The sequence below is a fragment of the Neoarius graeffei genome, chromosome 23 (genome assembly GCF_027579695.1).
Source record: "Neoarius graeffei isolate fNeoGra1 chromosome 23, fNeoGra1.pri, whole genome shotgun sequence".
Taxonomy (NCBI): Eukaryota; Metazoa; Chordata; class Actinopteri; order Siluriformes; family Ariidae; genus Neoarius; species Neoarius graeffei.
This window is the reverse complement of record NC_083591.1, coordinates 42,153,141-42,180,402: the sequence shown is the minus strand read 5'-3', so window position 1 is coordinate 42,180,402 and position 27,262 is coordinate 42,153,141. Positions and strand designations below refer to the sequence as shown.

The window sequence follows — 27,262 nt, the reverse complement described above, 5'->3', positions numbered from 1 at the left end:
ATTGTTTTATACCTTAAATATAGCACCTTCCTTTTTCACCTCAAGAGTAAAAAACACTACATCGTTTATTAGAAAAAAATAAAATTAACAGTTCCTCTGATATTAACATGTTTTCCAAGCATAAAACCAGTAGGCTTGGAGAAGTAAGACCACAGATGCAACTCAAGTGTGTGCAGCTGATAATGATGTTCTACGGTATACGAACAAAGACACGACATTAAAAGAGCTCACAACCAATAAAATTTATTCAGGTATATATTACAATTATGTACATTATCCTGTAACAAGTAAATATTAAAATAGACATATTTTTAGAACCATCGTTCAAAAGGCGTGTTGTAAAAAATAGGTTTTGTTTTGTCATGATCTCACATTAAAACTGTAAAAGTAAGTTTCCTTTTCTAATGAGAAGACATCGATCCTTTTTTTTTCTCTCTCATTACGTGTGCAAGACACAACGGGCAACACAGAGGAAGAAGAAGAAGTGAGTGCTACTAAGAGACGACGAAGGCGGGGAAAAAAGCAGGACCACTTACATAAACCTCACCACAGCACAGCTTTCAGAAAAAGAAGTACAAATCTGCAACGCATGCACAGCATAGAAATCACAAGTCAAAAACACCTGCTGTGATGAATCTAAGAGGAAACGTGTAGTCGTAGTAGTAGTAGTAGTAGAAGAAGAAGAAAACGTAACGAACAAAAACAAACAGAATTCAAAAGCACATGCTTAAAGAGTTAAGCCAACAACGACAAAAAGGACGCTCAATATAAAAAAAAAAAACCAAAAACAAACTTTGGTCCATTAAACATTTGACAAAAAGTTTACAATCAAAATATCTATTAACTTCCTTTTATGTTATTTTCTCTTTTTACAAGTTAAAAATAATAATAATAAATGATAAAAATAATAATAATAATAATAATTACATGGATATTTACAAATGCACAATCAGTATGTATAAAATAAGTTAAAAAAAACCAAACAAACAATGAAGAGCACAATCTATACATCATGAACACTCACTTTTGAAATGAGTTGGAACGACACCTTTCTGTTCCGCCAGAGGACAGGTAAAGTGTTTGCTTCTTCTAACATCTCCCTCTTGCACCTTCTCCCTCTGATCACACAGAGAGAGAGAGATCACATCGCCCTCTGCTGGCTGAATCTCCTCCATGCAGCTCTGCTTGCCTGTGGTTCTATACGGTTCTGCGAAAGGGACTTTAAGTTGAAGTGCGTTTCTGTTTGGACCTAAAGCCAGCAGCTGTAAGAACCGAGATTTCGCACCCGACTCTTATGACAGAAGAAGTGCATCTGGGGAAGGTAAGTGTAGTCAAACAAGAGCTGATGCTGAGAAAAGTAATTGGACCTTCAGGGACGCAATGCGGAGCCTTGGACCCGGTACAGAAAAATGTAGCATGTGCGTTTAAGTCTTTTGGCAGACACTCCTAACCAGAATGACTTACAAACAAAAAAAGACTGCAGACTTTTTAATCCGCAGAGATGGTGGAGGACCCTCATTCAATTGTGTGTCCACTGTTATTATTAATTTTTTTCCCCCCTCTGGAGTGTCTGATCATATGGTGCAAGTCTACGTGACACACACACAGAGCTTGCCCGAAACAAGTGCTTTGTGTTTCTCTGTTCTTCGAGCCCTGGAGAGATGAGCCTCGTCAGTTCTTTGTGACCCGAGCGCTGGCTCACTGCTGTTATATTGGGGTGAGGTCAAAGTCATCGTTGACCTCGACAAGCGGGATGTGAAACTCAGGGATTTCGAAGATGCTGGTTGATTTGTAAGTGGCAGGGTCCAGCTCCTGTAGCTTCAGCTGCCACTCCAATCGCTGAACGGCATTAAGAGCTGCTGCTTCGTGCTGCTGCCTCATCAGGAGACACGTCTGTGAGAGACAAAGCCAGAGTAACGCTAATGCAACGGATTTACAAACCACATTCAACACCACATCCTGCTTTTACATTCTCAGCTATGACCTTACATGATCTGTATTTGCAAATAATATGGAATTGTCATTTCAAATCATATTCATTTCCAAGTACGCAGAATAAAGTACAACCCCGATTCCAAAAAAGTTAGGACAAGGCCATGTTTCCCCACTGTGAGACATCCCTTTTTCTCTTTACAACAGTCTGTAAACGTCTGGGGACTGAGGAGACAAGTTGCTCAAGTTTAGGGATAGGAATGTTAACCCATTCTTGTCTAATGTAGGATTCTAGTTGCTCAACTGTCTTAGGTCTTTTCTGTCATATCTTCCGTTTTATGATGCGCCAAATGTTTTCTATGGGTGAAAGATCTGGACTGCAGGCTGGCCAGTTCAGTACCCGGACCCTTCTTCTACGCAGCCATGATGCTGTAATTGATGCAGTATGTGGTTTGGCATTGTCATGTTGGAAAATGCACAGAATTGCATTTTAATATGTTGCTCTAGAACCTGGATATACCTTTCAGCATTGATGGTGTCTTTCCAGATGTGTAAGCTGACCATGCCACACGCACTAATGCAACCCCATACCATCAGAGATGCAGGCTTCTGAACTGAGCGCTGATAACAACTTGGGTCGTCCTTCTCTTCTTTAGTCCGAATGACACGGCGTCCCTGATTTCCATAAAGAACTTCAAATTTTGATTCGTCTGACCACAGAACAGTTTTCCACTTTGCCACAGTCCATTTTAAATGAGCCTTGGCCCAGAGAAGACGTCTGCGCTTCTGGATCGTGTTTAGATACGGCTTCTTTGAACTATAGAGTTTTAGCTGGCAACGGCGGACGGCACGGTGAATTGTGTTCACAGATAATGTTCTCTGGAAATATTCCTGAGCCCATTTTGTGATTTCCAATACAGAAGCATGCCTGTATGTGATGCAGTGCCGTCTAAGGGCCCGAAGATCACGGGCACCCAGTATGGTTTTCTGGCCTTGACCCTTACGCACAGAGATTCTTCCAGATTCTCTGAATCTTTTGATGATATTATGCACTGTAGATGATGATATGTTCAAACTCTTTGCAATTTTACACTGTCGAACTCCTTTCTGATATTGCTCCACTATTTGTCGGTGCAGAATTAGGGGGATTGGTGATCCTCTTCCCATCTTTACTTCTGAGAGCCGCTGCCACTCCAAGATGCTCTTTTTATACCCAGTCATGTTAATGACCTATTGCCAATTGACCTAATGAGTTGCAATTTGGTCCTCCAGCTGTTCCTTTTTTGTACCTTTAACTTTTCCAGCCTCTTATTGCCCCTGTCCCAACTTTGAGATGTGTTGCTGTCATGAAATTTCAAATGAGCCAATATTTGGCATGAAATTTCAAAATGTCTCACTTTCGACATGTGATATGTTGTCTATGTTCTATTGTGAATACAATATCAGTTTTTGAGATTTGTAAATTATTGCATTCCGTTTTTATTTACAATTTGTACTTTGTCCCAACTTTTTTTGGAATCAGGGTTGTAAAATGAATCAGGACCAGTTAGTCTTTTAGCCTTGTTTTAAATAACCCATCACTAAAACACCACACTGAGGGGGAAAAAACCACCCACCCACCCTCAGCCATTAACAACCACCACCACAAAAAAAATATATACTCATTTACCTTTAACTTGTCAAATTTGTCATCCACATCCTGAAGCCAAGACATGAACTGTCTTGCATTAAACCGATCCCTCACTGAGGTTTTCCCGTCATCTCCCTGCCATGCAAGCAAACAATACACATGAGCATAAAACAAAAATGACTGCTTATTCATGTGTTTTCTTTTCAACTAGTTGCTTTCTGGGAACCTTTGAATCCAGAAACCAGTATCGTATATAGTAATTGTATATTGAGCCAATATACTTTTTCATTCTCTCCACCTTTTCCCACTTGGTGTCTCCCATAACCTGGTACGGGAAGTATGAACCAGAACAATAACGTTAGGTTTTCTAAATATTCAGGGGTTTCATACTTAACATCTTGTACTCACATGCATCACGGTCATGTATTCTTTGATTATCCAGTATTATGATATCCCGTCACATCGTGTTAACGTTATATTCACGAAATTTTCAATCGAAATTCATATAAAAGCCCAGAACTCCAATTACGGAATATATCTTGGCATGACGTCACAAAGAAATCCATGTTTATGTGTTCTGACAATAAAACAACTAAACAATATATTTTGTTTTTCTTCTTCTAACTTTATTTATCGTACGTGACAGGATGGGTTCATCTATAAAGGCGGGATGACTAATGCAAGTACCGATTAATAAAATGGTGGACGTGACTGATGTCTCTGTGAAACTGGAACAAAAAAGGTAAGATTATACATTACGTAAATAAACGTCCCAAAAATGGTATTGCGGGACGGAACACTTGTTATACATGGGACGGAACAGCATGTAAAAACACGGAAGGCAAATATAAGAAAATACGTGACACCACATTGAAATATGTCCCGTCCCGGGTTATGGGAGATGCGTCCCACCTTCTACGTGGGGTCGGCGTTTTCCCTCTTTTCTTCTTCGATCTTCCCTCACACTGTCCATCCATCTTCTTTTCAGTCTTCCACGATTTCATGTTCCCTGCACTTCCATCTCCATCACCTTCCTTCCAGTGTGCTCCTCTTCCCTTCTCATTACATGCACTAGAGTCTCTTCTCTTGCACTTTCTTGGAAGCTTCCGTCACCTTCATAGTTCCTCTTATTCTTTCATTCCTGATCTTATCCATCTTCGTTACTCCATACGCCCATCTTGCGTCTTCTTTGTAGCCCATGTTTCTGCTCCGTATAGCAGCGCTGGTCTTACTACTGTCTGTATACACACACACAATCCCTGAGTAAATCAGGGCCCTAGTGTTATTTATTGGAGGAACACCTGCTTCCAGTTTGAGCGAACACTGGCGCGAATTACTGCCGCTGCTCTCTGGCTTTTTCACTAACTTTTATCTGCAACCTCTACTTTTGTGACGGTCATTCCTCTCCTACTACTGCTACTTTGCATATTTCCCATTCTGGCATCATTTCATATCGGATTTTCCCATGTTTATATGGCTTTATTAGCCTACCTGTGACGCCCTGGCTCTCACTCCTCGACCGGCTGCTCCTGTCTTCTGGATCTGACTACCGAGCCGGAGTGTGGATCGACAGGTTGGCTGTGTGGTCTATGTTCTTCTGGATTGCCCTGCTCCTTCTGATGAAGTCAACAGCCCTGCTCCAATACTCGGCTGCTGAGCTTCTGAAACTTCGCCTCCACTTGGCTGTTCCACCACCGGTACTGCAGCTCTGCCCTGACATCGCTCATCTTCCTCGTCGGAAATACATTCACCGTGGGTCCCGACGGAGCTTCAATATTGATGACTCCTCTTCCATCAACTCCATCTGGACTTCATCTCACAGTCAACCGAGAAATTCCCCCAGCAGAGTGGACCACGGTGTACTAGCCAGCCTAGCCAGGTCGGCTAATACTTCCTTCATGAGCGACCACAGTGATCTCCATTGCGGACTGTTTAACGTCCGCTCGCTTTCGGGCAAAGGACATCTCCTCCAGGACCTCATCAATGGCCGCAAGTATGACTTTTTGTGCCTGACTGAAACATGGCAACAAATGGGCGCCTTTTCCCAGCTGAATGAAGCAACTCCCCCTGGGTTTGTTTATATCGGTCAGCCCCGTGCCACCGGCCGTGGGGGAGGTGCGAGAATTGGAAAGTCTCACCAGTCTCTGTGACAGCTTACCAGTCATTTGAGTCTCTTGCCATAAAACTGAATGGTCCATCTCCGACCAAAGTTGCCACTGTTTACCGTCCAACTCTGACTTTATTGGTGAATTCTCTGCTTTCCTCACTCACATTTCCTCCCTCTCCCCTACTACAATTCTGCTTGGTAACTTTAATGTACATATTGATAATACTCATAACTACCTCACCAAAGACTTCATATCCTGCTTAGACAGCTTCGGGCTGCAGCAGTTTATTGATTTTCCCACGCACTCATTTTGGACCTTATCTATTGCTCTGATGTTACTCCCTCTAATTATTCTGCAGCCGATCTCCCCATCTGTGACCACATGCTTATTTCATTTAATGTTAATGTCACTTTATCCAAAACTAAACTGGTCTCGTACCATCTCATTCCCTAATATTAAGGGCATTAACTTAACTGCACTGGAATCGCAAATCTCCTTAGCATCAACCTTACATCCACTCCTGATGAACTGCTCTCCCACTACAATAGTGGCCTCCACAATCTTCTGGACACCCTGGCTCCTTTAAAAACACGGACTGTCTCCTTCATCCAATCCGCACCTTGGTTTACACCCGAACTCTGCCAACTTAAAGGAACAGTCCACCGTACTTCCATAATGAAATATGCTCTTATCTGAATTGAGACGAGCTGCTCCGTACCTCTCCGAGCTTTGCGCGACCTCCCAGTCAGTCAGACGCGCTGTCACTCCTGTTAGCAATGTAGCTAGGCTCAGCATGGCCAATGGTATTTTTTGGGGCTGTAGTTAGAAGCGACCAAACTCTTCCACGTTTTTCCTGTTTACATAGGTTTATATGACCAGTGATATGAAACAAGTTCAGTTACACAAATTGAAACGTGGTGATTTTCTATGCTATGGAAAGTGCGCACTATAATGACAGGCGTACTAACACCTTCTGCGCGCTTCGACAGCGCATTGATACGGAGCTCAGATATCGATGCACTGCCGAAGCGCGCAGAAGGTGTTAGTACGCCTGTCATTATAGTGCGGACTTTCCATAGCATAGAAAATCGCCACGTTTCAATTTGTGTAACTGAACTTGTTTCATATCACTGGTCATATAAACCTATGTAAACAGGAAAAACGCAGAAGAGTTTGGTCGCATCTAACTACAGCCCCCAAAAATACCATTGGCCATGCTGAGCCTAGCTACATTGCTAACAGGAGTGACAGCGCGTCTGACTGACTGGGAGGTCGCGCAAAGCTCGAAGAGGTACGGAGCAGCTCGTCTCAATTCAGATAAGAGCATATTTCATTATGGAAGTACGGTGGACTGTTCCTTTAAGGCCAAAAGTCGTCAACTGGAACGCCTCTACAGAAAAACTGGTCTCACTATTCAGGAGGACATGTTCATGAATCACATTCTCTTCTATAAGGATTCTCTCTCCATTGCAAAATCCAATTACGCCCACCTGACCGTCTCCCTCCCCATTTCTACTCGGCTGATTTTTGCAACTCAATTGTGGCATTTAACACAAAGATTGACAGTATTCATCAGCAACTAGCGCCTCACATCTCAGCCACCTCACCCTTCCCAGCTTTTCAAATCCCTTTCTCCCACCCACTCTCTAGCTTCAAACTTCCCTCTGCTGCTGATATAGCTGATCTCATCCACAAGTCCAAGCCATCTACCTGCCAGCTTGATCCTCTCCCTACTTCTCTGGTAAAAGCCTCTATCCATTCTCTGACCCCTCAAAAACTGCTATTGTCCATTCTTCTCTCACCTCTGGTACTGTCCCCTCATCTTTCAAATCAGCCATAGTAACCCCAATTCTCAAGAAACCTGGCGCTGACCCCAATAATGTTAACAACCTTTGTCCCATCTCCAATCTCCCATTCCTTTCCAAAATCCTGGAAAAAATTGTTGCAGCTCAGGTTCACAATCACCTCTCTCTTAATAATTTCTATGAACAGTTCCAGTCTGGCTTTCACCCACTTCATAGCACAGAAACATCTCATTATCTCATCATCTCTAACCACTTTATCCTGTTCTACAGGGTCGCAGGCAAGCTGGAACCTATCCCAGCTGACTATGGGCGAAAGGCGGGGTACACCCTGGACAAGTCGCCAGGTCATCACAGGGCTGACACATAGACACAGACAACCATTCACACCTACGGTCAATTTAGAGTTACCAGTTAACCTAACCTGCATGTCTTTGGACTGTGGGGGAAACCGGAGCACCCAGAGGAAACCCACGCGGACACAGGGAGAACATGCAAACTCCACACAGAAAGGCCCTCGCCGGCCACGGGGCTCGAACCCGGACCTTCTTGCTGTGAGACGACAACGCTAACCACTACACCACCGTGCCACCCCAGCACAGAAACAGCTCTTGTCAAAATCACTAACGACCTCCTCATGGCTGCGGACACTGGACTCCTTACCATCCTCATCCTCCTCAACTTGAGTGCGGCCTTTGACACAATCTCCCACACCATCCTCAATGACAGATTAGCCGCTATTGGACTATCTGACACGCCCCTGGACTGGTTTAAATCACATCTCTCTGGCTGCACTCAGCTGGTCCAACTGAAAACATTCACATCCCAACCATTCCCCCTCTCTTCTGGTGTACCCCAAGGTTCTGTGCTTGGACCTCCTTTATTCATTATCTCCTCCCTCTTGGCAGTATTTTCCGTAAATTTAACATCCAGTTCCATTGCTATGCGGATGACACCCAGCTCTACCCGTTCACCAAACCCACCTCCTCTCTCCCCGATTGCCTACAGGAACTCAGATCCTGGTTCTCCCATAACTTCCTTAAACTTAACAGTGATAAAACTGGAGGTCCTTCTCGTTGGTACTAAATCCACCCTTTCAAAAATAAACAGTTTCTCCATTTCCTTTGACAACTCCTCAGTTTCCCCCTCCCCCCAGGTTAAGAGTCCGGGTGTCATCGTTGATAGCACTATCACTCCAGTCCCACGTAAATATGTCACTCGGTCAGCTTATTTCCATCTACGTAATATCTCACGCCTGCGTCCGTCCCGCACACCCAACAGTACCGCTGTCCTGGTTCACACCCTGGTTACATCTCGTCTTGACTATTGTAACTCCCTTCTTTTTGGTTTACCTGACAAGTCCATCCATAAACTGCAACTGGTTCAAAACTCTGCCGCCAGAATTTCCAGAAACCCCCTCCTTCAGTCATATCACACCTGTCCTGCAGCTACTCCATTGGCTTCCTATCAAATTACGCATCATCTATAAAATCCTACTTTTTACCTTTAAGGCCATCAACACCCTCGCCCCCCAGTACCTTAGTGAGGTCCTCCACACTAACATACCCAGCCATACTCTCAGGTCCTCCTCCTCCATCCAACTCACCCTCCCACCTGCTCACTTGTCCACCATGGGGTCGAGAGCCTTCAGCCGCTCGGCCCCCCTGCCTCTGGAACTCCCTGCCACAGGACATAACACTCCGATTCCATCATCTCCTTCAAATCTCGCCTCAAAACCCACCTTTTCTGACAAGTATATTCCCTTTAATTTGGGACTGGAATGACCCCACCGGTGCACTTTATTATGTTTTGCACTATTTTGATTGTTATGTTTTTCATTTTATCGATTGCTTTTATTATAGTCTTTGTACGGTGACCTTGAATGTCCTGAAAGGTGCCTATAAATAAAATGTATTATTATTATAAACCTTGCCCTTGGTCCCTATATTTATTTCTCTGTCGCATAATACTCCTGATTGTCTTTTTTTTCCAATTCCTCCAACCTGCCTGGATTGTGTGTGTTATTTCGGCATCTAAATCTCCATCACTTGTCACGGTGGATCCCAGGTATTTAAAGCTCTCCAGTCTTTTCAAGGACTCCCCTTGCATGCTAACCTCACTCTCACTTCCATCACAGAAACTCTGGTATTTGGTTTTCTTCCTGCTGATCTTTCACCCTCTCTCTTTTAAAGCTCCAATTCCCTTCCGACTTCCAATCCGTTTGTGCAGCATATCACAATGTCATCAGCAAACAGCATGCACCAGGGAGACAGGTCCCTTACTCCCGCAGAGATGACATCCATTATTAGGTCAAAATGGTAGGGGCTTAGAGAAGACCCCTGATGCAGGCCCACTTGAACGGTAATCCATCCAGTCAGGCCCACTCTGCTCCTTACCCGAGTTCTAGCGCCCAAGTACATATTGAGCCGATATACAATTCCCAATATTTTATATACAAACGGCTGGACTGTATTTTTAATCGTGATCTGAAAGTCTGAAGCAGAACTATGAGGCATTTCAGCCACTTAGGTGACACAATTTTTCTGGTCAGTCAAGCTTCAGGTTCTTCTGTCTAACTGGACCGAGATGTATACTTCCAGAGGTGGTCATGTGATACAACACGGTCACCAAGAACATGAAAAGATATTACAGCACCAGACTGGCAGTTATTTACCTGTACATCCTGGGGCATGTTGTATACTTCTGCGTCCAACAACACAGTGCAAGCACTGAACGGTAGTGTCTGATTGGCTAACGTTCTCGCAGCACGATAATGTACACGCAGGACTTCTTGCTCGTTGGACACGATCAACTTCTCCTGTGAGGGGAGGAGAAAAAAAACAAACAAAAAACCCCCATTAATTTATGAAAAAGCTGGCAAGGCCTTGTCGTAAAGGAAATACTGTAAAGTAATTAAATGGAGCATGAAACAACAGGATACTGCCTCCTCCAACACAGGGTGTTTCAGAAAAACTTGATATCATTTCACAATCTAATAACTTTGCCAATTCTCATTCAATTGACCTCAAATTTTAACAGCATGTGTGGAAACAGGTCAAAATTTTATGCTTAATGTTGTTTGTTTTTGTCTTTTTAGGTATAGAAATGCCATTCACTGGAAAAGAAAAGCCGTTTTGTGTGTTACAGTACGCTCGAACAAGACTGTGCGGTGCGTATTTATGACAGATTTCCCTAAAAATGCACCAACTGCAATGTAGATTTGGACACGGCGCAAATCGCTCAAAAAAGGCGGCTGTCTGTGTCTCAGGCGGCACGCGTATTGAAAATGTGTGAAATTGTTCATAGAATCCACATGCCTTGGAATTTCTCATTCAAATTTTGAGGAATAAATCTTATACTGCTCAACATTAATGCCTCGGTCTCCTACGTGCTCCTACGGCCGGTCTACGTGCAAGAAACGCACGGAGGGTGCGCGTGAAACGCCCGGAGGGCGTGCGTGTGACATGCTGATTTTCAAGCCGTAGACTGGCCGCAGAGGTTCTTTGTCATGTCAAACTCACTCTACAGGTGCTTACGTGCGTCTTTCTCCACGAACAAAAAAAACGCAGCGATTTGGGAAACGCCAAAAATCGCACGGCCAAAAAAAAAAAAAATCGTACGTCCGGTTGTGACCTAGGCTTAAGCCTGTTCAGTTTAATTTGCCTAGACCATGTAGTTTCTGGGATATTTACTGTACATCTCAAATAATACACTGGCAGTCAATGAAAAAGTCCAGGTCAATAATTAGGATGCAGTGCTGCAGCACAGCAACTATTGTTCTTCTACGTGTTTCCTCTTCTTCTTCTTCCGTATTCTTCTTCCTCCTACGCAAATTTCGATTTCAAATAACTCAATAACCGTACGTCGCACACAGACAAACAATATATCAAATCGTGCGGCTTGATCGGACTCGCTATGCTATTACTTTTCTCTACAGAATAAGATTTTTTCGCGACGTAGTCGCGAAAAAAAAAAATTGCCCAAAAAAACCCCATTCATTTCTATGGAATTAATTGAAAAAAAAAAAAGCACTTTTTCAAACATCCACTGCTCTGGCATGCTTTCACCTAGAGACGTGATTCAAACTCTAAAACATAGGAAAACTTCTCCTCTGTGGATCTGGCACCCAACTTTTCTGCTAGGTTCTACACTTTCGGATCAGTCCCGGCTCAAACGCCATGTGGGTTCCGGGAAAAAATCCGGCTTTTGAATGGGTGTCTATTGCGTTACACACCAGTGCATCTCGTTAAGTCAGAGTGGAGAGAGCTTGAAAAAAAAAGGTCAAACTTTCTCGCTTAAACTGTGTTTTCAGCCACAAATTTCACTCTACAGACATGATTTTCTCAAAAGTAGTAGTAAAACTTGTCCTGATTCACACAATGTGTCTACCTAAACGATAGGATTTACAGTTTTTGAATGAGAAGCCTCAAACTGAGGAGAGCACAGGTGAGCGGCCTCACTGACTCCCATTATAAACGGGACAGAAAAGTCTCTTATTTTTAACTCGTTCTAGTGTCGTCATTTTTAACACTACAGACAAAAAAATACATCATTTTATTCAGGAGACCCTTCTAGCGCTCACTGTGAAAGAATTTTGTGAATAGCTGCTTCCGTTGTCGAGTTATTTGTCATTGTTCGAGGCCTGGTCCTTCATAAAAAACAGCACAAAACTCCATACTTTGTGTGTCTTAGCTCATTGACACCCATTATAAAAGTGACAGAAAAGTCTCTCATTTTTAACACTACAGACAAAAAATTACATCAGTCTATTCAGGAGACCCTTCTAGCGCTCACTGTGAAAGAATTTTGTGAATTTCTTTTTTTTTGTGAAAAAAAAAAAAAAACCAGCCTCGGTCAGCATGACACTTCAGCTTAGCCGCCCACTTTATTAGGAACACTTCTGTTCGTACATACAAACTACAAACACTCTTCTTAGAGTTTAGAGTTTATTTTATTTTTAAAAGGGACAGTGCACAAATTAAACATTATCCTTGTGGTAAGGACAGATGTCTGTCCCAGGTTATAGCAGTACATGCTAATTTCCGGCTGTAGTCACTTTGTTTATGCTCTTGAATAGCTCTTCTTCATGAAGGCTGCTGTCTCAAGCACACACACAATCATTGCATTGAAACATCATTGCAGGTCACACATTCACGGCCAGCGAACATGCGTGACCGAATTGCTTCGCGCACTGCATCCTCTCACAATTTCCGCCGGGGAATTGTCCGGTCTAGTTCAACATATTATGCAATACAGAGTTGGGGAAATGTTTGTTTTGAGATGTTTCTATTGAATAGCGTGCACAGAAGTCATTAATGAGTTCTCCTCAATCCAAACATTTTTCAATAGTCTTCAGGGAGTGGTCTTTAGGAATCAGCTCAAAGTGCTGTTTTGGAGAAAAACAAAAATTTGTACACGGTTGAAAGTATGGGTTGGATAGCCTTTATTAAGGCCATGATAAAGCCGACTTTTGTATTCCTTATGTCCAAGATGCCACGGTTAAATCCAGATGACAGATGGCGGGCCCTCGGCATGGTGCAAGCCGACCTAAGTTTTTCAGAAGTTGGGCGTCGATTGAATGTCCAAACCCTGCCATGGCCTGCGTATTCACCTGATCTCAATCCCACTGAGCATTTATGGGATCACCTTGGTGTTCAGATCCAGAACCGTGTTCCTCGCCCCATGAACAGAGGTCAACTGATCCAGGCTCTTCAAGAGGAGTGGCAGGCCATTCCACAAGACAGGATTCGCCGTTTGATACGCAGTATGCGTCGCAGACTGATGGCTTGTATTGCTGTTGGTGGGGACAATACTCGGTACTGAAGCTGCAACTTTCCAATTACAGGGTATCCATTTTGTTCGGACTGTACATTATCAAAGCTCACAACAATTGTGATTTTTTGTTTATTCATCTCGAGTTAAATGTCAGTATATTGATCTGTAAGCTTCTAGTACATGATTTCATAGCTTATGAATAAAATTATTTTCATAAATGTCACCTGGACATTTTCATTGGCTGTCAGTGTATCAACTTTTTTTGAAACACCCTGTATTATTCATCTTACAAAAGATTTGCTAATTAGTTCTCACAAGATCTATGCTCAGCTATGAACTGCTGGAACTGTAGAACTTAACCAAATTAGTTTTGTCTACTGCACTGATATGGAAATTTATCATACGCCCCATACGGACACGCACGCTCGCTCTTAATAAAACTATTGGGAGAAAAGTCACACGACTGGGAAGATACGGATTTTGGAAACCGGTCCGGAAAAAGCCGTATGCGGCCCCGGACCCGTTTCCCTCGCGTCCGCCGTTTTCATTTTGCTCTGAATCGTTACTTTGAAAAATGAGCGACACAACTGAGCACAGTGAAAGTGAATTTTATTATCCAGATGATTTATCAGACACGGACCTAACTGAACAAGCTGAAAGTGTCGAAGAAAATGAAAAAACGGTGCTTCTGAGTAAAGAAATTCACTTGTTTATACAAGGGCACATCCATCATTCCGAAAAAACGCCATCAGCAGATGAAGATTAAACTGACTTGACTCAAAGTTCTTTTGTGTAGACTTCAGCTTGTATTGATGACGTCTCCGTGAGCTGACCCGAGTTTGAATTGACTTTTCCTGACGATGTTCTCTTCAAATCGTTTTGTTTCGAAAGAACAGTAAAGGTCAGTTGTATTTTATGGAACTCAAACCTGTTATTTTAAACTTGTGCAAAAGGTGTTTCAGCATATAAATAGTTTGCTGTCAATCAAATAAAAATTGATGGGTTCGTGTTTCGCGCACCGTCGTTCATAGTTTTCCCCACTGCATACGTTAGTTAAAAAGGTCACATGATAAAATGCTTATTGACAGAGTTAGGTCGGGCCGGATGGGAAAACATTTGGCTCTTGGTTGTTCATACGGACCTTGATGCGCTCGGTTCGTACGGCACGACCTCGAGCCAAGTATGTTCCCGTGCGGCCCGACCTAACTCGGTCAATAAGTACATGGTAAGATGAGTAGCATGCTATAGATGCACAATGGTTTAACATAGGGAAAAAAAAAAAATTCAGGTTTTGATTTTATGTACTGAAATAACAGGCATAATTTTTACAATATCTATATAAATTAGTTGTTTTTACCCATTTTAACCTTGAAATCAGCATTTTAAATGATTACCCATAATGCATTGTTTATCGCGCTAAAACAAGCAAAAATGTTATAAGACAGTGGAAATACTACCTTTACTACCTTCACGTGGCATCTTTCTCGATCGCACGTGCCTAGAAGCGTACCTTCTAGAACATTCCTGGGTGGTCACGGACTGTCACGTAGCCTAGTTCGATTGTGAAACTCGCTAGGATGGAGTATTTTCGCGAGTTTAGTGGCAAACTTTTGCGCCGCAATTTGTCTATTCTCGAAATATGTAACCTGAAATCCTACAAGAAATGTTTCATAATGTTTGGGATTTTGAAAAATGCTTCTAGCAAGTTTATTTCGCTGTATTTTTCCGTGAAACTTGGCATAAATCATCCTTAAGTGATGAGTGTGACATTGTTATTTTGGTATGGGTCACGTAGTTAGTTGGAAGCGGGAGGAAAGAGTTTCTCAACTACAGCAGCACTTCTCACCATAGATGGCTGGCGTATTTCACAGCGTTTGGGATTTACTAAATCGACTAAGGGTGTATTCAGACCAGGATAGTTCGATAGTTCACTTGCTTTGGTCCGAACCAAATGTTTTTTTTTATTTTTTCATTTTGGTGCGGTTCGCTTTCACACTGTACATTTTAGTAAGCGGACCAAAATCTGTCAACAAAGCCACGCGCCCTGAGGTCGTTCAGCTATTGGTCAGAGACGACACGCGCACAAAGCGTTAAGTTCAAAAGTAGTCATGGAGGCTTTCCGTGCTGTTATTCTTTTTAATGTCATCAAAGCTATATGTTTTTTCCAGTTTTTACTGTTTTCACAATTGTGCGATTACTATGCTGTTGTACAAGTAATTTATCAACGACGACGACAAAGGGCAAGGCGGCTACGGAGGATAGCGCTGATGAGCGCACATCATGTTGTGACAGTTCTGGCTCTTCACGCAAGACGGAGGAGGTACGTGTCGGGATATTCGCCTTATCCATCGTAATAGATGAATTTCTTTTTTGCGTCGCTAGTACCGCCACTTTTTGAAAGAATGTCCCTGATTTTAATGCAGGTCTGACGGAGTTTCTTCACTTTTAGCCGACATTGTTCTGGGGAGCGCGTGAACCCCTTCTCCTTCATTTTCTCACTGAATACAGCAAACACGTCGGCATTTTTGTGTGTTTTCTCCAAAAGCTCAGATATGTGGACATCTGCCCATATATCCACAAGGGTACGCGTTTCTTCCTCGGCCCACGTTTGCCCCCTACTCATTTTTTGTGCTCTGTAGTCTAGCCTACCACTGGTCTGAATGACTGAACGACTGTTGTAAGGTTCCCTTGACAACCGAAACAGTGTTTGCACTTTGCGGTGGAGTGTCAAGACTCTGTTTCCCATAATGCTCGACAAACGACGGAAGCTCCCGAGGTACAAAAAAAGCAAAACTGTCGGATTAGGTCCGGTCTGCTTTCACACCTCCAAAAGGTCCGCACCAGAGTTCCTTTGGTCCGGACCGAGTCCGATCTTGCAGCTCGGTCTCGGTCCGCTTGTTTGGTCTGGACCAGAGTTCGGTGGTTTGTATTCAGACCAACCCAAAAGGTCCGGACCAAGGGAAATTTGGTTCGGACCAAACAACGTAGGTGTGAATACGCCCTCAATCTCTAGATCTACTGAAGCTACGAGGATATAAATCACCAGGATTCTAATTTACTGGGTGAGAAGTATTATATATTTTTTTGAAAGGTTTATTCGCGCTACAAGTCCATGAAAGTTGGAATTGTTCGTGAAGGGGTTAGTTAGATTTTGGTAGCGTGACGCACACAACAAGCAAAAGAAAAAAATTTTCTTCCGAATTTCTTTGCTTTATCAAAATTATTTTTTGATACATTAAAAGACTGTTTATAATATTCAAGCGATTTTTTTTTATTATAGAGAATATTTGATCAAAACTTTCAAAACAGCATTTCAAAGTGATTTTTCACGGGTGTAAATGTTACGCGTGACGTCCATAATTACGTTAAATTTTAAGAACTAAAATTCTGTTAAAAATTCTAGATTTGTGCCATCATTCTGGGGTTTTGCTGAATAATACTTTAGGGAGTTCTCTTACAATGCTGAAAATTCTATGAGTTTTGGTGAAATTCTAGAAAAGTTATTTACATTTTAATGCGCCTGACAGCGATTGTGCTCACACAGCGTGCTACTCATATATTCAGAAATTGCCACTTACCCTTTCGATGCTGTGCTGCAAGCGCAGTTTCATGCGCACAACCTCCTGCTGCTTAAACATCTCTTTTAGTGGTTCAGGTAGTGAGGGTGGTGGCGTTATCTAATAAAAATCAAGAAAAATCGGTGAATTCATACATTAGTTTGGCAGACACTGAAAAATATTTACCACACGCACATAAAAAGGTAAGCGGCTCACCGTTGGAATACAGAGCTTGCTCAGAGGATTCCCATCAAGCAAGTAGGACCCATTGAATGTAACGTACTCATCATAGTATTGTGGTGCTTGAGGAATGACGCTACACAACACCTTCCTCTTCTCCTCAATCTTTTTGCGGATGTGCAGGAACTCGTAATACGGATTAGCCCTTTCTGTCTGGTACGGCTGAATTTCCTCAAGCTTTAGGGAGTCCACGATTGCTGCTAAAGACTGCTGGGTCTTTTCCTTAATCTGCTGGACTGAAAGGCTGGCTTGGGTTGAAGGAGAAACCCTGGGCATCTTTCGTTTTCTTGGATGAGTGACCTGGATGTCGACCTCCTCATCCAGAGGCTTTGCTTTTGTCCTGGCTCCAGCTGGATCCCCATCTCTGTCGGCCACCGACAGTGGAGAAGAGCTTCCAGATGTTGCTCCACTGGTTAGTTCCGATTGCGAATCAAGTTGAACCCCAGTGCAGCCCAGATTCTGATCTCCGTCTGACGGAGTACCTGGTTTTGCTGGTTTCTCGTCAACAGTAAGCTGGTCTGGCATCTCTACGTCAACATCTGGGATAGGCGGAGTTTGAGTCGCATCCTCTGTCGCCACTGCTTTCTCTACTTGAGTCTCCGCAACAGCCTGGCTATTGTCTGGCTCTTCCCCCACTACTTCCATTGGCTCTTCAGGGGTCTGTTCAGGACTGGCACAGTGAGGGACATTTGAAACTGCAGGGACAGGCAAACTATGTTCATTCTTCTCCAGCTGTGCATCACCTGTGTTCTCGTTGGAGAGACTTATCTTAGAGTCATCTAGTGAAGTCTTTTCCGGAACCTGCTGAGAATCTCTGACCACACTGGTTGCACATGGCAGTGTTTTCGTCGACTCCTCAGAACTGGTCCTGTAAGAGTTAATCGACGGCGCTTGGCTACTTGTCCAATCCATTCTGCTCCCACCAGAAACCGGCTCCATACTTCTGTCCTCCATTATGTTTTCAGAATCCATGGACAGACTTCTTGCTCTTTGCTCTGGTCTTAAATCGACGTCTGTCCTTAACGGGTGGTCATTATTGGGTTCCGAGACAGAATCCCACTTCAGGTTAATTGACTGCGTAGCCGTTTTGGTGGTGAAGCTTTGCTCTGGCTGCAAGGACGCAGCTGATGCAACCTGGGACGCAGGTGCTAATGAGGAATTTTTGTTTGAGCAGTCTGTCATTTCTGTGTCAGAGCTGTCAGGTTGATTTTGTCCACTTTGCTCTGGTAAATTTCCAGTGTTTAGCTTGCTGACCTCGACTGTACTTGGCAACAAACTGCTGGCTTGTGAAAGGCTAGTTTGTTGACCTGAGAGATCCTTTATTGAAGTATCTCGAGAGCTGGACACGCATGCAGACTGGCTGCTTGAACTGCCACACGCATCCTCAACACCAACAGAATGTTCAGCTTCAGGTATAGCACAAGGGAGAGGTGCCGACACCGAGTTGTGACTACCAAGACATTCCTGTGTGACTGCTCCACTAGCTTCAGTCTGGTGTAACTTACCAGGCTCCTCGCTGGAGCATGTTACATCACCAGCTTTTTGAGAGTCTTCAGTCAGTCTGTCTGGTTCACATGGACCAGCTTTAGCATCCTCATCCAGGACAGCTCTTAAGTATGGGGATGCGAGTCTGCTGGACAGCGGTGTTCGACTGCCAGGAGCTAGGTCAGGAAGACTGTTGGTATCTTTATCGTTAACAAGTGGTGATCTGGAGGACTGAACTACGAGGGAAGACTGGAGGAAAGGTGGCTGGGAGTCGGATGCTTCCAAATTGAGGTCAGAGTCGTACTCGGTGGGTCTGGGTGTTAGCATGCTAGCCTGGCAGGAATCCTCTGAACTGGCTACCGAGATCATGGACACTGATCTCGACATGATACCAGATCGTTCACTGTCAGGCCTTGGAGATCGACTAAGGCTGTTTTCTATGACTGGACCAGTCTTTCCAAAACAGGACAGGTTCTTCGCATCTAGCGAAAGTGTCCTTCCGCTGGTTGCATCCTTTAAGCTCTTCTCACGACTGGAAGCCTCTGGGATTTCTGAGCTCTTGGAGCGCAAGAGTTCTTTGTTTGCACACGGTTCACTTGAAGTGGAAATTTTTGCTTTATCTTTGTTTTTCTGCTTCCCAGAGTCAGCTCCTGGCCGTTGTTTCAGCCTTTCCCTTTCTTTTTGTTTGATCTTTTCCAAGTGTTTCTTGTGCCACTGCTCAATCTCCTGGTCCTTCAGGCTAAGCATTCGCTCAAAGCTGGTCTGCATGAGGTCATCATTAACCAATCTTTTCTCTTTGGGACGGGTTTCCTTTTGTGCTGGGGAGGCTTTGGATTTAGACCTGTCTGACTCCGATTCAATAGGTCTGGCTTTAACGAGTTTGTTATCCCTATTCTGCTGTGACCTCTCTTTATCCTTGTCCTTTTCCTTGTGCCGCTCTCGGTCCCGGTCCCGATGCCTTTCAAAATCTCGATCCCTCTCCCGTCTGTCCCGGTCTCTCTCGGGGGTTTTCATAACCTCTTCTTTTAATTTTGAGATGACTGTTTTATTGCTCTCGGACATGTACCCCTTTTTCTCTTCCAAAAGAAATTTGAGATTCGAACTTGAAGAGGCCAGAGTGGCTTCTTTTGATTTTTCTTTTTTCTTCTTGTCAGAGTCTTTGTCTTTTTCTCTTTCCTTTTCTTTAATTCGATCAACTTTGCCGTGATCAGCGTTCTTCTCAGGAGCCTTGCCTTTCTTTTCAGAACTCATTTTATCCTTGTCCCGGTGATCACTTGAGGAATGCTCTCTCTCTTGTCGTTCTTTCTCACTTCTTCTGTCAAGCTTGTCCTTACCCTTTTTGTTTTCTTCATGCTTTTTTGTAACGGACACGGGTTTAAGTTTTTCACTTTCCTTGTGACTCTTCTCACCAGACAAATTAGACGTGGTCGTTAATCTGTCCCTCTCTTTCCAGCGATCTGTAGAGTTGTGAAGGTCCGATTTATCCAATACATGTTCCGATTTGATTTTCTTTTCTTTCTCGGCTTGCTTTTTCTCACATTTTTCAGATTCTCTGTCCTTTGTGGGTAGCCGTTTATCATTTTTCTCTCGAGAGCTCTTCTCTGTAGTCTCCAGCTGATTATGATCAACCAAGTTTCCAGTAAGAGGTTTGTCTTCTACCTCCTCTTTTACACAAGGACTTGGAAGAGAGTCTTCAGACTTTCGTAACAAGTTAAGAGTTTCTGACCGGTCATCATTTTCAGCTCCTTTCCCCTCCTTCCCTCCTCTTTCATCTTTATATGCCACCTCTTTCTTCTCTTTTTTTATGAGTTTGTCTTTCTCTCGCTCATCTTTTTGTTTTCTTTCTTTAGTGCTGTTGCAGACTGAATGCTTGTCTTTTAACGTGACCTTTTCTTCTTTGATTGGTGACGAGTCGAGGGATTTCTGAGGAGAACAACTGTCTGGTGTCTCACATTTCCCTTTAAGTTCTTCAGTCTCGTCGCTTTTGAAAAAATTCTCTTTCCAAAACTCTCGGTCGAACTCCATGTTCCTATGTCCATCTTTCCGTAGTTCTTTCTGGCGGTGCCGATTTCTCTCGGACTCGTAGTCTTTCCTGTACTTGTCCTTCTCCTTGTGTTTTAGCTTATGCTTCTTGACAATCTTACCATCTTTGTCAGCCTTCCTGAAAGCTCCTTCAGAGCCATCCATACTATTGCTTAAACTGGCATCTTTAAAAGGACTGGAGCTTCGGTCATCTCCATCCAAGCTGTGATGTTTGCTTTTGTCCTTGTGCTTACAGCTTTTACTGCTGGAACCTTCTGTGTAGTCAGAATCTGTGTAGTGGTTGTACTTGACACCATCCATAGGGCAGGATCCATCTCCAATGGAGACAAAAGTCTTAGCATTTTCCTGCTTTAGTGGCGTCATCTGCTTGTCAGTTTGGCTATAACCGAGCTTTGGGGATTTCACAGCCGACAAGTGAAAGAGGTGCACTGATGAATCGTCCTTTGGGCTGAAGGACATTTTGAAAGAGTCTTCCTCCCGAACACTTTTATCAGAGTTGTCGGACACTGTCGCTGTGGAAAACAAAAGAGACTTGCTGTTTTCTTTTCCGTCCTCTTGAACCTCTTGATTTTCCTTGTTCTTGCTTTGGCTCTTGTTCTTCTTCTTGTTTGCCTTGCCTTTTTCTGCTGGGATTAGGGTTAAGCTTTCTCTTCTTGTCCTGCTCTCCGTTTTGTGAGTGTCGTTGCAGAGCGACCTGGTTGGTGAACACTTTCGTTCTGACGGCGCATCCATTTCACCATCTGAACTATCTGAACTGCAGTAGAGGACTCGGGATGATTTTGGCTTTTTTAATTTGCAGGATGACACCGTCTGATCAATCTTGTTGGACTGTTTGGACGTGTAATGGTTTTGCTCCTTTTCCTCCTTCTCTTTCTGACGTGCTTCTCGTCTCAGGATGTGCCGGTCATTCAGGGCCTTGCTCAGGTCTTCCTCCTCTTCCTCATCCTTGAACTCGTACTCATCTACACCAGACACTGAAGATGTACCCTTTGCTGCATTCGATTTGCCATCGGAGTCCTTCTCAGTGTCGGAGTACTCTAGATTTTCATCTACACTGGAAGGGTTTACTGATGGAGGGTCCTCAGAGTCTGTAACATACAGTACAAACATAAGATGGAAAAAAAAAGGCTTAAAACATGAGGCATTATGTAAGCATGCAATAGCAAAACTCACAGACAACAAACAGACCAAAACTAAGCTAAATAACACAATATGACCAAAGGTTTGTGGACGCATGACCATCACTCCCATATATGTGAACATCCCTTTCCAAATTTATCTCCCCTTTGCTGTTATAAAATAAAACCTACGAAGGCTTTCCATTTGACCACACCATTGGCTGTAGTGATTTGTCCTCATTCAGCAACAAGAGCTTTAGGGAGGTCACTGAAATTTTCTAGAAGGCCTGGGGTGCACTCAGCCTTCCAATTCATCCCAAAAGGTGTTCGATTGGGTTGCGGTCAGGACTCTGTGCAGGCCACTCCAGTTGGCAAACCATGTCTTCATGGGCCACACATCATGCACAGGGGCACTCTTATGCTGAAACAGCTTTGGGCCCATGAGATGCAGTAAAGGAAAAATTATAATTCTGGAGCATACAAAGACATGCTATATAATTGTGTGCTTTCAGCTGGCAACAGTTTGGGGAAGAACCACACATGGGTGTGACGGTCAAGTGTCAAACCTTTTGCTATGTAGTGCAGATACTGAGAGGTGAATGTCCCTGTACCTGAACAGCTGTCATCTGGGTCAGACAATGGGATCTCCCCCTTCAGTAGCTGCTCAACCTCCTGAGAATCAGCAACGTCTACTGGCCGCTCGCCTCTCTTGTTTGCCTGGAAGGCATTCCCTCCATGCTGCAAGAGCAACTTCACAATCTGGAAGGAAAAAAAAAAAGCAGCTCATCTAGCCTGCCATCAAAACTACCACGACTACCAAAACAAACAGAACTGAAATGTGACAGAGGACCAACCATCATGACACAGTGAGTGCGTTTACATGCACATAGAGAAAAATCGAATTTCTGCCGTAGCTCGACTGAAATCGAAGTTCTAAATGCCATGGAAACACCTTAGCTCGGCTGAAATTGAACCGAACTGGATTTCTCATAATCGAGCTACGCGACCTAGATTATGCGATTGTAGCCGAGCTACTTAGTGCATGTAAACCCTATCGAGCTACGTAGTCGAGCTACTTACTTCAGCACTGCCCCTTCCGGAAGTGACGAGTGACAAGACCACAAGCGGGAAACACAACAGCCTCGGTCGGCATGACAACAGTAGTAGTAGCGAGCAGCAGAAGAGGTCAGGAGGAACAAGGAGAACGAACTTCTCGTTCTTCTTGTGAACACGGAACTGATAACTTTGTTTATACTCTTGAATAGCTCTTCTTCATGACGACAACCGGAAGCGTACCAACACGATGGGGCGTGTAGCGCCACCTGTGGCTCGGGTGCACAATGTACCTCACACAATAGCTCGATTTCCTTGTGTGCATGTAGGATTGGATTTCTCTGGCACCCCTGCTGGGACCCTTAGCTCGATTACCGACAGCAGCTCGATTTGGATGTGCATGTAAACGCACTGAGCGTTTACAACAGGAAAATCAACAAAAGGACTAAATTTTGTTCCCCAAGGCAAGATCGACCCTAAACATCGGTCAGAACTGAAATCGAATGCTTCACTGCATAGTTATAACGCCAAGCATGCATGCTGTATAGAGTCTAATGTTGTGTAGTATCCATCTTGATTGTGACCTACCACACTACAGAAACACCAAACTGTACCTAAAAGCATGAAAACACGAATTATGAAACCATGACCATGGTGAACAGTATAATCTGATTCAGGAAACATGGTCATGAATGTGAATCTACTATTTGGTAGATACAATCCCACCAGCAAGTGGCCTAGTGGTTTGAGTGTCCGCTTCTCGATTGGGAGATCGTGAGTTGTACTCACAGCCGGGTCATACCAAAGACCATTGTAAAAACGGTGCCTACTGCCACCTGGCAAGGCACGCTGCAATACAGATGCGAGTGGGGACTCAAACTCTCACGGTTGCCAGAGGACTCGCCCCCCCCACACACTGTAACCCTAGCTATGTAATATAGGCGAGCGGCCGAGGGCTACGAAACTGAGATCAGCGCTGCCAAATGCGCCATGTATGGTGCGGGAAGGACTTTGACTTTTGAGATACAATAATTACTAATTGTATTGTCAATGTTTTGCTAACAAATGACCAAGTTTCGTACAGAAGATCTAGTTCTTTCAAAGAAAACAATCAGAACTGAAATCCATTGAGAATTGAGGGAAGAGACACAATTTAACTGAAAATAAAACAAAAACAAAAACGTTGTAAACAAATTGTTTACAACAACAGGGAAAAAAAAAAACCACCAAGTTTTCTTCCTCAAGGGAAGATCTACCCAAAACATCAATCAGAACTGAAACCGGATGAGAAATGAGAGGAGATAAAATTCTAGCGAGAGGGCTGGAAAATTATAGCCTGGGCCCGCCCATCCTAAGCGTGACGCAACACGAGGGCCTGTTCCGAGCTTAGTCTGGCCAGGCAGGCTATCTACAGCATTTCCAAGCTCCCGAAAAATCGGGAACCAATCAACTTTGAGCATCTCCAACGGCCCTGGGTAGAGGCGTGTTCAAGGCAGTGACGTAGTAGAACTGCGACCGGAAGCCATAGATTGTTTACAGAATCTATGCCGGAAGCGCTTCATTCACATCACGAACATGGAGCAGCGGCAAGCCTTTAACACAACGGTAGATGCTGTATTGAAAGCATTCAACGGGAAGTTCTCATTGAAAACGGAGCAAAGAGCAGCCCTGGAGGTATTTATTGAAAGGAAGGCCGTTTTCGCCTTGCTCCCGACCGGCTCCGGTAAGAGTTTAATCTACCAGTTAGCCCCGTCGCGTCGCATACGTCAGAGGAAAGAGTGATGTGATTGGTTTAAGCTTCGTCACAGCCTTTTCTGGCTTCGACCAGTAGCAAACTGAGGCATTTCAGGGAGGCGGGTCAACCACGGGCTCTGGGAAACGGTTTGGCTTAATAGCTTGGCCAGACCAAATGCTCGGAGAGCTTTGAAGTCGCGTTAGCCAGGCTAGGAAAATTAATTAACTTGGCCTAATTAGTAACTCATTAGCAAAAAAAAAAAATTTGACAAAAAAACGACCAAGGTTTGTGCGGAGTGATGAGTTCTTTCAAGCAAAACAATCGGAACGGAAATCTGTGGAGAACTGACAGAGGAGATACGATTTAACTGAATCGTGGACAACGGACAGACGACGGATGCCACACCATGGCAACAGGTCATCGGCCTTACGGACAGAAGAGCTATAAATAGAGTAACTCAGCTGGCATTAAAAAAAAAAATGGTGATAATTAAACAACCTGGTAATCAGTTTGAATGGTTTCTTGTAGTAATTATGAATTTTACATTCATTCAAAAAATATTTAACAAGCTACATAATTTACAAAAAGTTATCAGAGCTAAAAATGCTCTCTTTTACTTCACAAATCAGATCCGACACAGGTCTCTATTTTTCAGGCTACTGCAGAGGTAAACAAACAGTGAGATTATAAAAGAGCACTGCAAAGAAACCTACATCTTTATGTCCACTACTGGAGGCATCATGAAGAGGGGTATCATCATCCAGTCCCTGTGTGTTCACCTCAGCTCCTGCACCAATAAGAACCTTTGCTACATCGTAGTAGCCAAGGTTGCAGGCTTCATGTAGAGGTGTCCAACCTACAAAAAGAGACATGATCATTCATTAGAACAAGAGTGCTCTGAGAGCACAATATCCCCCGCTGCCAACTCTGCCATAACTCTGGTAAAATGCAACTGAATTGAACGGAATTGCAATATGCGTATTACTGACATAAAACAAAGAATCCTGTCAAGTTTCGTGAAATTCCTCCAAAAGTTGTGTGAGGAGTTGACTTCAGAAGGTGAGTACCCTTTCTGGGACTGACATCGCCATGACATAATCCCCCTTCGGGCCTTTCAGCCAGCGGGGGATAAAAATTGTGAGGGAAGTTGATTTCGGAAAGCAAGCACACCTTGATGAAATTGCCAAAGTTTGTTAATAATCGAGGGCATAACTCTGGTAAAAATTTACCCAAATAAAAAAAAAAAATTTCAATATGCGTATAACTGTCATATAACAAAGCCTTTTGCCAAGTTTGGTGAAATTCCTCCACAAATTGTACGAGGAGCTGATTTCAGAAGAACCTACACCCTCATGAAATTGTCAAAGTTATTTAATCAAGGGTTAAAACTCTGGTAAAATTTTCACAAACTAAATTAAATCGCAATATGCGTATTACCGTCACATAACAAGGTCTTTTGCCAAGCTTCGAGAAATTCGTCCAAAAATTGAGAGAGAAGTTGATGTCAGAAAGCGAGCGCACCTTCATGAAATTGTCAAAGTACGAGGTTGTTAATCAAGGGCTGGAACTCTGGTCAAATGCGACCAAATTGAACAAAATAAGAAATATGCATACTAATGACATATAACAATGCCTTTTACCAGGTTTCGTGAAATTCCTCCAAAAATTGAGAGGAGTTGATTTCAGAAGGAAAACAAACTCTCGTGAAATTGTCAAAGTATAATTTTGTTAATCAAGGGCTGTAACTCTGGTAAAGCGTGACCGAATTTAACAAAATTGCAATATGCATATTACTGACATATAACGAAGAATCCTGCCAAGTTTCGTGAAATTCCTCCAAAAATTGTAAGAGGAGTTGATTTCAGAAGGCGAGCACGCTTCCCAGGACGGACGGAAATCGCAACGACGTAATCCCCCTTCCGGCCAGCAGGGGATTAAAAAAAAAATAATGCATTCTTGCATAAAAGACAAAATGTTACCTGCGAAATCTTTCACGTTTACATCAGCCCCTAATCCAATTAGCTCCTTGACTTGTTTGACATCCCCTCTGATAGCAGCCATGTGCAGCGGTGTTTCTCCACGCTCATTCCTCTTGTTCACCTTGTCTTTCTGACGTGAAGTGGAGCTATTTGGCGTCTTCTTCTGCACTGCTGGAGCTTGGGAGGGGTGGCTTGGTGTGGTGTCTGCAGTGAACGAAATAATACTGTAAATTACATGTGGAAATATGTTCTCGGGGGAGTTCAAAAACTTTTACCATATGCTCAGTGTCAGTTAGAATAAGAGTGGAATATGAAGATAGCATGTCAAAAAGATTTATTGCAATCTGAAAAAGGATATGTTTTGCACATCCTGTATGACTGGATGATCCCTAGTTACAAGTTTCAACAGAAAATTGACAATTCCACATGTCAAATAAAAGGACACCGTTCATGCCAGGCAGCTGCAGTTACCTGGACTGTTGTCTCTTGCCGTCATCTGCATCAGCAGGGCCATCTGCTTACGCTCAGACAGTGGGTAACCGAACAAAATATTCACAGGGGTGGACTTCTTGCTCCCAGACTCCTTTTTTACCCTCTTTTTATCAGGACCATCTTTTTCTGCATGAAGAGAAGATCACCAAAAGCAATTTGAATTCCACAAATCATCAGCTGCACTGTGGTAGCCTGAAAGCATCGTTTTGGTTTTGAAAAGGTTTCTAGAATAGAGCAGAGCAAATATCAAAACAAAGCAGATAAGAATAGTGGTGTAAGCTTTTCTAGATGCATGCATTATTCACTGAAATCA

The 27,262-nt window shown here is 43.4% G+C and overlaps 1 protein-coding gene across 5 annotated transcripts in view; it reads right to left on the bottom strand.

Moving 5' to 3' along the window:
* Window positions 1-250: 250 nt before the first annotated feature.
* Window positions 251-27,262, bottom strand: part of ankrd12 (ankyrin repeat domain 12) — a 106,657-nt gene continuing 79,645 nt past the window's right edge. For all 5 annotated transcript variants that reach the window (XM_060906196.1, XM_060906195.1, XM_060906194.1 and 2 more), the window contains 9 exons: window positions 26,929-27,075; window positions 26,458-26,661; window positions 25,192-25,334; window positions 22,302-22,449; window positions 17,021-21,660; window positions 16,826-16,924; window positions 10,147-10,290; window positions 3,602-3,697; window positions 251-1,893 (listed from right to left, as the gene is read on the bottom strand). In XM_060906196.1, the coding sequence (XP_060762179.1) occupies window positions 1,708-1,893; window positions 3,602-3,697; window positions 10,147-10,290; window positions 16,826-16,924; window positions 17,021-21,660; window positions 22,302-22,449; window positions 25,192-25,334; window positions 26,458-26,661; window positions 26,929-27,075 (5,807 nt within the window). In that variant the 3' untranslated portion in view covers window positions 251-1,707. The remainder of the gene's footprint in view (window positions 1,894-3,601; window positions 3,698-10,146; window positions 10,291-16,825; window positions 16,925-17,020; window positions 21,661-22,301; window positions 22,450-25,191; window positions 25,335-26,457; window positions 26,662-26,928; window positions 27,076-27,262) is intronic.